Genomic DNA, 12,735 nt, shown 5'->3' with positions numbered 1-12,735 from the left:
CCCCATCTTCTGTAGGGTCAACTGTTCTGACACTGAGTGAGTCTTAGGTACAACTATACTTACATATAGTGTTGGGCACCGACTCTTCGGACCCCCTATGCTGGATCAAGTGTATTCTGGCACTCACCACTGCAGGAGAGAAGCGTGTATTTTCCAGCATTAAATTTGTCGGCAAGTTATAACATTCTGAATGAGACAATGAGTAAAGAAAAGACTCTACATTCTCGCTAAGATGCGCCACCATCTTCTTCAAAAAGAAAAACACAAGTTGTGTACTCGAGAGTATTCCACACATTTTTTCAATTCAAGACACTGGATTTACAGTACAGTGGAGCCCGTTTAAGTCGGTCCCGTTTCATGTCAAACAACTTGTTATATGTCCTGGTCCACCACTTCAGTCATTTCTATGAAAAATCAGTCTGTTGAGGTTGACAGTTCTCCCGTCCAATGGCAAAAACCTAGTAACTCACTTCTAGATGATTTTGAGAAAACAAAGGAAAACCAATCTATCTTGATGCTGTCTTACAAAGATCTACAAAGTCATCAAACGTATAGATGTTTTCTGGAGCTTTCATTTTCTTGCCAATTGATTGAATCTGCTCTCATGAACGCGTGCCCTTTCTCCAGATATTTTATCACAATCTCGGGTGGCCCCCATTCTGCGTTTGCACAGCGTCCAGTTTTTATTTTGACCTCCACAGTTATCTGCCCAAAAGAGTATGCAAGGAGAAGAATCAAGAACAATACATTTAATGAAGGTGCTTGCAACGTCCTGGGCCAATCTTCCAAATATCCCCTCGTGCCATAATATCACATAATCAGGTTGACCGTCGGCCCCCATTCGTGCAAATGTCTCATTAAAGACAATAAGGCGACTGACAAAGAAGCTCCGATTGGTCCCTTGAGATACTAGGTTTTTCTGTTGTATCTACGCGGTTATGTGGTAGTTGCTAGGTCCTGCCATGCGCGTAACAGCTTACTTACGGAACAAATTACAATATCGCATACACTAATTTAAAGCATATCACCTAGGAACTCCAAAATTATTATCAGCTCAGTTTATACCAAAATTGAGTTACTGGGTTTTGCCTTTGGACGGGAGACTTGTGGCAGTATCGGGAACTTCATCAGCAACATACCAACTGTCTAGTTACACAGCATTGAAACATACACAGTGACTTCCTGTTAAGTGCAAAGCTTCAAAGTAAAAGCAACGCAGTATTAACCTGAATTCTACCCCAGTAACAAACAAAATGCACCCATTTATATTTTTTCTTATATTGTTAGCCACCAGAAGAAAGATTTGCACATGTATGACCTACTGGACAACCGAATTACTAAAATAGCTCTAATAGATCCATTCGTCCATTTATCCATTTTCGACTACGTGTCCCTTTCGGGTTCATGGGGAGCCTGAAGCATATCCCAGCTGCACTCGGGCTGAAGGCAGAGTACACTCTGCACAAGTCGCCATCTTTAAATAGGCTCTGTTAGATCCATCCATCCATTTTCTATAACGCTTATCCTAACGAGGGTCGCGGGTAAGCTGGAGCCTATCCTAACGGTCTAAGAGTATAAAATATCATGTACAAAAACAAAGGAATCTAATTAAATATGCACAAATGGAAGAAAACCATGTGAACAAACTAGTACAGGTTGAAAAAATTGTTTATCTCCTATTCTCCTATTCTCCTTATGTCTCTGGACAAAGTCAAAGGAAATGTGCAAAAATTGGCTAGTTTCGGGTATGGTCATGTCGAAAACCGCTTATCTTGATGTGAGTTAAACGGGTTCCACTGTAGCAGCAGCAGCAGCACTGGCTACAGACAAAATAGCAGTACAGTGAAGCGTTTCAGTCAGTAAAACCAACCAACCAACCGACCAAATGAGAAATTACAAGATTTTGCTGTAGTCTTTTTAGGGTCTTAGGGATGGTTCGGTCCCTTCAGAGATGTCCTAAATTCTCTGTAAACTCACGTACCTGTACTTGCCCTCCTCGACTTGAGGGAATCCACCTTCTCCTAACCACAAGCACTCAAGGACATGACTACCTCCATTAGAAGATGTAAACATTTGGGCGGAAAATCTATTTATCTTTCAAGTCTTTGACTTTGTTCTCTTTCTCGTACTTGTCTTTGTCAGATTTTGTTACACTATTGTAAGACGGCGGGGAGGCAGTAGAGGGAGTCATGTCTGTTTTGTCCGAGGTGGAGTTCTCCTGGTATTTGCTGATGACCATTACGTCCTTATCGGGGTCTCGTAAGCCCTCTTTTAACTGCTCTTTGTAGAGGGCCGAAGCCTTCTTCATGGTCATGCAAATCATGTACCGGCGGAATGCTCTCTGGATGATAACAGCCGACATGTCCTCCTGCTTGCGGCGGAGGGTCGTGGTGATGGGCTCATACGACACCTTCGAGGGGTTAGAGGCCATAAAGCGGTCCTCCATCTGTCCGCGTAACACATCCATCTCACCGCCTTCACCAAGTACTCGTTTGGTGAAGGCAAAGAGGATGTCGAGGCAGTGTATGCGCTCACCACTGACCATTGGCAAGTCCATAGAGATGAGCTGAATCATGTTCGGCTTGGGCATACGCAGGGGTGGATCCAGGGCGTCGGCAAAGTCAGAGAGCTTGCTGTACTCCATAAACTGTGTGGCATCGGGGTCAAAGCGCTCCCACACTTCGTAAAACATCTCAAAGTCGTCCTCACTTAGTGGCTCTGCGCTCTCTTCTGTGGCCACGCTGAAGTTCTCGAGAATGACGGCAATGTACATGTTGACCACAATGAGAAAGCAGATGATGATGTAGCTGACAAAAAAGAAGATGGCCACTGATGGGTTGCCACAGTTGCCTTTGTAAGTGTTCCCCGGATGCTCAATCTGGCTGTTGCAGTCGGGCTCCCTCTTGTTCAAGATGGGTGCCAGCAGACCATCCCACCCAGCTGAGGTAGTGATCTGGAACAAACAGATCATACTGTTTCCGAAGGTCTCAAAATTGAACATGTCGTCGATTCCGGACTCTTGCTTCACATAGGCAAAGTTTGACATGCCAAAAATGGCGTAGATGAACATGACCAAAAAGAGCAGAAGGCCAATGTTGAATAGGGCAGGAAGTGACATCATCAAGGCAAAGAGAAGAGTCCGAATGCCCTTGGCCCCTTTGATAAGGCGGAGAATACGTCCAATTCTGGCCAGACGGATCACTCGAAATAATGTCGGGGACACAAAGTATTTCTCGATGACTTCAGACAAAAACATACCTGCAAAAGTAAAAAACACAATCTATCAGAATTGAACACGATTTAACTCAGCAATTAACAAAACAAAACATAATAATAATTACATTCTTACCTACAATTGACAGAATCACCACCACAAAATCAAATACATTCCAGCCTATTGTGAAGTAATAGTGACGCAGGGAGATCATCTTCAGTACACACTCCCCTGTGAAGAGTACAATGAAGACCAGGTTGATCCAGTACAGAATGGTGTCCATGTCTGGGGTCTGGTCGTCCGTCTCTACCATCATGGTCACCATATTAAGGCAGATGAGGATCATTATAACAATGTCAAAAGCCTGCTTTGTTATGCAGTCGAACACGCAGCCTTGGAAAGCATTCTGGAAAAATAAAATACAAAACATCAATGGGTTAGAACTGACAGGATCAATATCCAGCATCAACAAGATCTGTGGGCAGCTCTGCCTTACTGTTGGCCGAGGAATAGGTTTTTGTGGTTTCTTAGACCCGAGCTTCTTCATAGCATTGTAATATTTTTTCTGCTCCTCTGTCATGAAGATATCTTGCCCTCCAAAGTATAGAAAATACAAAAAACATTGTTATAACCACGAACAAGAACTTTTATTTAAATGCATCTATGACTTTGGATGTTTTTAATGCCAGTTAAAATGTTGCACTGTGACACAAACGATCTTGCAAAACTTTAATTGTGACTTTTGGCAGCAGTGAGGAAAGCAAGTATTTGACCCAATTTTTAATTTATTGTCATATAAAGAGATGGAAAAACTGTGTAATTACATGGTATTTGATTTATTGACGTTATTGTTGGATTCCAAAACAAAGGTGATTTAGGCCGTGCGCGGTTTGCGGTCTCATCTGCGGAGTCCGCGGATAAACCGCGGGTCGGGCGGTTGACATGACGAAAAAATAGATTTTGATTAGATTCGGGCGGGTGGCGGTTGAACCATCCGGAAATATTTGATATACATCGTTTTGAGATCGGTATTCAAAGAGCTATTGAAGACCCGTGTCATACAGCGAAGAAGACAATAGGGGACGCTATAATTCTCTTGAATGACTGCCGGATGATAATAAATGTTAGGGCGTGCTATGAAGCCATTGACTTTGTCGCTTTCTACAACATGTACGATTTGCTTGTCAGTCCAGCATCATGTTGTGTGTGGCTTCCGCAGCAACTCGCACACGACTACAAGCATACTGGGTGACACAGAGTACACTAATGGTTGTGATATAAACAATTTTAACACTCTTAGTAATATGCGCCACGCTGTGAAGCCACACCAATTAAGAACGACAAACACATTTCGGGAGAACATCCTCACAGTAACACAACATAAACGCAACACAACAAATACCCATAATCCTTTGCATTCATGACACACCTGACTATTTTATACACACCGCTAGCAGCAACCCCCCCCCCCCCCCCCCCCGTGCCTCGGTAAGGTGGGCGGGGTTGGGGGCGCAGAGGTGTAAAATTTATTCATGTGTCACGGATACAAAGGATTATGGGTATTTGTTTTGTTGCGTTTATGTTGTGTTACTGTGAGGATGTTCTCCCGAAATGTGTTTGTCGATCTTGTTGAGTGTGGCTTCACAGCGTGGCGCATATTAGTAATTGTTAAAGTTGTTTATATCACAACCATCAGTGTACTCTGTATCACCCAGTATGCCTTTCAATCTTGAACGTGTAGTTGCGGAAACTGCACACAACATGTTGCCGGACCAACAATCGGTTCGTACATGTTGTTGAAGGTGTCAAAGGCAATGGCTTTACAGCACGCCCATATTCTTGAAATCAGGATGAACGCTATTGGATAGTCGCGAGAACGTTAGCGGCGCCAATTGACATCGTTACTCTGTGAAACAGGTTTAAATAGCTCTGTGAGTGGTAGAGGCGGACAACCTCTGATGTGTTTCAGCGGGCGGTTGGCGGGCGGGTACGGTCCTGATAAAATGTTGGTTCGGGTGGACGGCGGGTGGATGACGACTTTGGTGATGCGGATGCGGATGATATAATTGCCTATACTCGCATCTCTAGAGTCCACACAAACACAGATAGTTTCAAAAAACGCATATCGGGGATTAAAACGATCTCCATCCACAAAAGTGTAGTTTCAAAACTGTCTACAAACAAACGCATATATACCTGCTGTCATGCACATTTTATCGAATCAAAAGCCTGGAAAAGCAGCAGAATCTGACTTGGTGTTATGTGTATTTTGATATATTAGATGTACATTATCTTTAAAACCAGCCTTTACTTACACTTACACAGTGCCTAAAACGCTTACTGAAACCCAACACTTGTTGCAGTATAACATGTTGAATTATCTGGTGTTACATATATACATAGAGATGTGTGCATACACATGTGCATTTATTTCTAAAATAAGTACTCACTAACAAGGAGCCAAGAAAACCTCTTGTGTGCTCCATGAAGTTATAATGCATTTAATTATAAATATAGTGATACAAACTAACAAGGAGGAAGGATGCATATTTTTTTAGACGCTCTGGCTCAATTTACGCGTGCGCCCAGTTGCGCCCGCCCCCATCTCCGCAAACGGAACCAACACGCGTTAAGTTAACTTTATGATCTGTCATTAAAGGGGAACATTATCACCAGACCTATGTAAGCGTCAATATATACCTTGATGTTGCAAAAAAAGATCATATGTTTTTTAACCGATTTCCGAACTCTAAAAAGGTGAATTTGGCGATTTAAACGCCTTTCAATTGTTCGCCTGTCGGAGCAATGACCTTTCACCCGTGACGTCACATCGTGAAGCGACCCACCATTTTCTCAAACACATTACACACACCAAGTCAAATCAGCTGTGTTATTTTCCCTTTTTTCGACTGTTTTCCGGTACCTTGGAGTCATCATGCCTCGTCGGTGTGTTGTCGGAGAGTGTAACAACACGAACAGAGACGGATTCAAGTTGCAACAGTGGTCAAAAGATGTGAAAGTCCCTCGTTTGTTCTGCACACTGTATCGACGATAGCTATGCTACGACAGAGATGGCAAGAATGTGTGGATATCCTGCGACACTCAAAGCAGATGCATTTCCAACGATAAAGTCGATGCTAACATGCTATTTAGGCTAGCTGTATGTACATATTGCATCATTATGCCTCATTTGTAGCTATATTCGTATCCAGCCTTTCCGTCCACCCACATTTAATGCCAAACAAACACATACCAATCGTTGGTTAGAAGGCGATCGCCGAATTCGTCCGCGCTTCCTCCCGTGCCGCTGTCTGTCGTGATATGGCTCAAAAGCTTCTGTTTCTTCTTTAATTTTGTTTTCGGTACCTGCCTCCACACTCCAACCATCCGTTTCAATACATGCGTAATCTGTTGAAACGCTCACGGCGCTGAAATCCGAGTCTGAATCCGAGCTATTATCGCTATACCTTTCTGTGCTATCCGCCATGTTTGTTTCCGTATGGTCACGCTGTGACGTCACAGGATAATGGACGGGTGGGTATAACGACGGTTAAATCAGGCACTTTGAAGCCGTTTTTTGGGATATTGAGTGATGGGTAAAATTTTTTTGAAAAACTTTGAAAAATAAAATAAGCCACCGGTAACTGATTTTTATTTGTTTTAACCCTTCAGAAATTGTGATAATGTTCCCCTTTAAGTAAGGATTAAAAGATGAGATCATGTTGTACCTTTCTTATGACACAAGGCAAAAAGTCTTGCTTTTCAAAGTCGTCCTACCAGCTGGAGAGGTCCGACAGTAATTGTATTCAAAACAGATACTTGTCCTTGTCACTGGCGCGAGTGTCTAATTTTTTTTTATCAATGTAGAGTGAGAATAGCAGCATGTTTATGTTCAAACCTACAGTACTTCCTCTTATTGTTTGTTTAAAGCGCACAACCGTGACGTCATCGGAGGAGTAAAAGTCTCCGTTTGAGGTGTGTACACGCATACGCTGAGAGTTTTGGGACCTTGGCAAACGTTTGCAGAAGTGTGAATTTTTTAAGGACAATGGCACGTGTTTGCATGTGGACAAGAGGCCTAAATGCAGAGATAAGTATGTGGTATGTGTTTAAGTGTGCGTTATCATGTGGACGTGGCCTTAGTAGTTGGTGTAGAAAGCCATCTTTGCAAGCAAAGAGATCATATGTTTCTTGAAGTTGTAGTATTTGTAGTAGTGAACTTGTATTTGTAGTTATTTTAGTAATATACTTGTAGTTTCTGTTAGCTGGTCCGCAGGGTTGCAAATATGTCAAGAGACATTTTGGTGAATTGATTAACGTGGACCCCGACTTAAACAAGTTGAAAAACGTATTCGGGTGTTACCATTTAGTGGTCAATTGTACGGAATATGTACTGAACTGTGCAATCTACTAATAAAATTATCAATCAATCAATCAATCAATCAGAAACATTACAAAATAGACTGTTTGCTCTGCCATGTTTGAAAGTAGTGATGCTGTTGTTGGTTACATATTTAACATTGTTCTACAAAGACACACGTCCAGTCCACTTGATGCCAAACACCTCCATTTCGTAGTCGTGAGACCTCAACACATCCTACTTGTCGCCTTGGATGACTCACTCAGGTGTTGCTTGTCATACTTCAGATGGTATATGTGTCTTCTTGAGCACTCCAGGATGCCAAACCATTACAGAAAAGTGTGTTACTAATTTTTTTATTGCTGACTGTCCTCCCAATTCCGTTGGCATTAAGCAGTTCCTCCCTTGAAATTCTGGACTGGGCTTCTTAGCCCACCATGTGGAATCTTGCATGGAACTCCAGAGCAAGAGTGATTGACTGTTGCCTTGTATTTATTACATTTATTAATTATTAGACAAATACTGCTCTCTTATTCACCAAGCTTCTTGTTGATGGTCTTATAGTCCATTCCAGTGTTTTGTTCTTTGGTCTTACCCATGGTGCTTTGAATGGAAGAGAGTGGTTGTGTCCAGGGGTCTTTTATAGATTTCTCTTGGAGATGAATAAAGTACCTCTCTATCCATCCATCCATCCATCTATTGGCATGATCAATTGAGATTACGAGTATTTTTTAGTATGGACAGGATTGTTTTGTGTGTTTCAGGGACACATAACTGGTCTGTGGTATACCAATGCTTGCTGCTTGGTAGGGGACCAAATACTCATTTACCTCAATCAAATACAAGTTCATTTATAACATTTGTGTAATGATTTTTAGGATTTATTTTACATTCTGTTCTTCTCTTTTACAATTAACAAAACCATAAAACATCTGGATTGTTCAAATATATTTAACTATCACCTTCGTCTTTTAGTAAAGGTTAAACCGTTTTTATCTTTTAACCTTTTTGAACAAGTCGTGCATGCTTTTATTTCAAGTCGCCTGGACTACTGCAATGCACTTTATGCTGGCATTAGCCAAAAAGCTCTCTCCCGATTGCAGTTAGTCCAGAACGCGGCAGCAGGACTTTTAACAGGGGCCAGGAAACGCCAGCATATAACCCCAATTCTTCAGAGTTTCCACTGGCTCCCTGTTCATTTTAGAATTGATTTTAAAACATTACTGTTTGTTTTTAAATCTTTACATGGACTGGCACCTCAATATATCTCGGACCTCATCCAAATTTACATCCCTGCGCGCGCTCTGAGGTCCAAAAGCCAGCTCCAGCTCGTGGTGCCCAAGACCAGACTTAAGACCAGGGGAGACAGGGCCTTCTCTGTGGTCGGCCCTAAGCTCTGGAAAACTCTGCCCCTCCATGTTCAAACTGCTTCCACAGTGGAGTGTTTTAAGACTCGTCTTAAGACCCACTTTTATTCTTTGGCTTTTAACACTACGTGAGTTGTGTGGTCCTCTGTTCTCTGTTGTCCTCTGTGTTTTTTATACACTTTTATTTTTATTTTACTGTTTTAATTGATTTTACCCTTTAAAATAGTTTTTAATCATACTTGTTTTTATATTGTTTTTATTTTTATTCATTTTTTGTTTTGTTCAGTAATTGGTGGAGCATAATATTGTTTTTAACATGGCTGTGCAGCACTTTGGAAACGTTATTGTTGTTTAAATGTGCTATATGAATAAAGTGGATTGGATTGGATTGATACAAAATCAGCTGAAGATTCAAATACTTATTTTCCTCACAGCTTCAAAAATGAAGATGGTACGCCAATGAGCTTGGGTTTTCTGATCTGTCTCATGAAAACAACTCCACGCCTTCAGTACAATCCATGAATTCAGTCTTTAAACATAACTTTGAGGGTACTTATCTTTTTTTTCTGCTGGTTGAAGTTGTCAATAATCACGCCAATGAACAGGTTGAGGGTGAAAAAGGAACCAAAGATGATAAAGATGACAAAATACAGGTACATGTACAAGTTCTCTTCATATTTGGGCTGGTGCTCCAGCTAGAGTGATGACAGCAGAAATAAAACACATCGTCATTAAGGTTTGCAAATTGTATGATAAATGCATAGCAAAACAAGGAATGCATGGTCTCAGGCAATGTTTCCTTCAATTGTTCATGACACAGTACAGTGTATGTCAAATAAATATATTTACCATTAAGTAGTACAACACAAACATTGATTAACACATACACTAACTGGCCACAACGTTATGACAACCAGCACAATACAATAGTTTGTAGTAGGGCTGCAACGATTATTCTTAGAACTCGATTAGAAAAAAACCTTTGATTTATTTTCTGTTGATTCGATTAATCGTTTAATAATTGTTACTAATAAAAATAAAATCTGGACTGCATGGAAAGCCCTGAACATTTAGATTCACAGACATAGATTCTGCACGCCTGCTGCAATGCAGCACACGAGAGCTATTCTGTGTTGGTGCCATGGCCTTTGTGGCGACATACAGCGGAGAGTTCTTTTAATATTTATATTAAAGGCCTACTGAAACCCACTACTACCGACCACGCAGTCTGATAGTTTATATATCAATGATGAAATATTAACATTGCAACACATGCCAATACGGCCGGTTTAGTTTACTAAATTGCAATTTTAAATTTCCCGCTAAGTATCCTGTTGAAAAGGTCGCAGAATGATGACGCGTGCGGGTGACATCACCGGTTGTAGCGGACTTGTTCTTCCAGCACCGATCACGGCTAAAAGTCGTCTGCTTTAATTGCATAATTACACAGTATTCTGGACATCTGTGTTGCTGAATCGTTTGCAATATGTTCAATCAATAATGGAGACGTCAAAGAAGAAAGATGTAGGTGGGAAGCGGTGTCTTGCAGCTGCCTTTAGCAACACAAACACAGCTGGTGTTTTTCCTTGTTTACATTCCCGAAGGTGAAGCTTTACTATGGAACAGAGCGGTCAAGCGAACATGGTTCCCGACCACATGTCAACCGGCAGGTTTCGGTGAGAAAATTGTGGTAATAAGTCGGCTCTTACCGTAGACATGAGCGGAGCTTGCGTCTTTCATTGTGCACCTGTCAAAGAGGCAGCTGCGGACTGTCTTGGCTCCTCCCGCCGGAGACACTGGCGGTTACCACACCCGTGGCCAGACCCCTCCGACTTTCAGGTACCATATAATCTCACTAAAACACTAGTAACACAATAAGCAGATAAGGGATTTTCCAGAATTATCCGATTAAACGTGTCTAATAACATCTGAAGCGCTCCCACAGCCCTCGCCATGTTTTTCCCGTCCTTCACTCTCACAATCGTCATCCACAAATCTTTCATCCTTGCTCCAATTTATGGGGAAATCGTCGCTTTCTCGGTCCGAATCGCTCTCGCTGCTGGTGGCTATTATTGTAAACAATGCGAGGATGTGAGGAGCTCCACAACCCGTGACGTCACGCACACATCGTCTGTTACTTCCGGTACAGGCAAGGCTTTTTTATTAGCGACCAAAAGGTGCGAACTTCATTGTCGATGTTCTCTATTAAATCCTTTCAGCAAAAATACGGCAATATCGCGAAGTGATCAAGTATGACACATAGAATGGACCTGCTATCCCCGTTTAAATAAGAACATCGCATTTCAGTAGGCCTTTCATGCACACAAGGTAAAAGTGCAATTTCAATGTTGACGATGTGCATTTATTTAAAAAAAAAAAAAAATTTAAGTTATGACACGCAGAAAAATGTGTTGTTTATTTAAACTATTTTCCTTTAATCATGCATTGAGGCCATCAAGTCTGTTTTAGCTGAATACAAAATGTATTGAACAAACTAACCGATAGATAATAGTAAAATAACCTCCCCACATATATCTGGTATTTCAAAATGCTACCTACAGAATGGTGAGGAGACAATTGAAATGTGATTTAAAATTAATAGTAAAAAATATTTTAAAGCAGCATCAATAAAAGTGAAAAGGAGAACCTATACAGCAGTGGTTCTTAACCTGGGTTCGATCGAACCCTAGGGGTTCGGTGAGTCGGCCTCAGGGGTTCGGCGGAGCCAGTCAAGACACACCCGACTCATCCATACTTGCCAGCCTTGAGACCTCCAAATTCGGGAGATGGGGGGAGTGGGGGTTGAGGTGGAGGGGGGGCTTCCGGTGTTTGGTGGTAGCGTGGGTGTATATTGTAGATTCCAGAAGAGTTAGTGCTGCAAGGGTTTCTGGGTATTTGTTACGTTATGTTACGGTGCGAATGTTCTCCCCAAATGTGTTTGTCATTCTTGTTTGGTGTGGGTTCACAGCGTGGCGCATATTTGTAACAGTGTTAAAGTTGTTTATACGGGCCACCCTCAGTGTGACCTGTATGGCTGTCGACCAAGTATGCGTTGCATTCACTTATGTGTGTGTAAAAGCCACATAAATGATTTGAATGCGCTGACACGCCGTTTGTCTGGAGGAAAATCGGACGTGACGACAGGTTGTAGAGGATGCTAAAGGAGAATAGTAAAGAATAGTAAAGGAGGGCACTTGAATTCGGGATTCTCCCGGAAAAATCGGGAGGGTTGGTAAGTATGGACTCATCGTGAAAATAAAACTTCTCCATAACGGCGTATTACAGCAGAAGTCACACTGATTTGCAGGTGTGTAATTTGTTGTGAGTTCATGCACGGTTCATTTTGTACACCGGGAAAAAAACCCATAAACATATGCTAAAAAGAACAGTAAGAAGCCATGTTTTATTAATATACCGTAGCTGCGTGTGTCAAACTTTGTCTTGAATTTGAAAAAAAAAAAAAAAAAAAAAATCACAAAAGAAGGGTTTGGTGAACGCGCGTATGAAACTGTTGGGGTTCGGAACATCCAACAAAGTGAAGAACCACTGCTATAGAGACTTATCATTAAATGTTTTAAAAAAATACAAATACTATATATATATATATATATATATATGTTGTCAAGTTTTGTTCTGTGGTTGTCTGTGGGGCTTTCAGTTGGTCAGGGAGGATATTCCAAAGTATAGGCCCAACAGCGGAGAAAGCCCGATCACACATGGAGCAGAACTTGGTCCTTTGTGCTTAGAGAATGTATGTGAATGTAGAACTGAGGGAACATGAGAGGTGAGGAGTT

The 12,735-nt window shown here is 41.6% G+C and overlaps 1 protein-coding gene across 1 annotated transcript in view; it reads right to left on the bottom strand.

Moving 5' to 3' along the window:
* Positions 1-268: 268 nt before the first annotated feature.
* scn1lab (sodium channel, voltage-gated, type I like, alpha b) overlaps positions 269-12,735 on the bottom strand; it is a 121,842-nt gene continuing 109,375 nt past the window's right edge. Inside the window, exons 24-27 of the mRNA XM_061904697.1 lie at positions 9,499-9,636; positions 3,711-3,815; positions 3,350-3,620; positions 269-3,258 (exon numbers count right to left, since the gene is read on the bottom strand). Coding sequence (XP_061760681.1) covers positions 2,087-3,258; positions 3,350-3,620; positions 3,711-3,815; positions 9,499-9,636 — 1,686 coding nt within the window. The 3' untranslated portion in view covers positions 269-2,086. The remainder of the gene's footprint in view (positions 3,259-3,349; positions 3,621-3,710; positions 3,816-9,498; positions 9,637-12,735) is intronic.

The sequence above is a fragment of the Nerophis ophidion genome, linkage group LG06, assembly GCF_033978795.1.
Source record: "Nerophis ophidion isolate RoL-2023_Sa linkage group LG06, RoL_Noph_v1.0, whole genome shotgun sequence".
Lineage (NCBI taxonomy): Eukaryota > Metazoa > Chordata > Actinopteri > Syngnathiformes > Syngnathidae > Nerophis > Nerophis ophidion.
The sequence above is the reverse complement of the archived record's forward strand: the minus strand, read 5'-3'. Positions and strand labels throughout refer to the sequence as shown.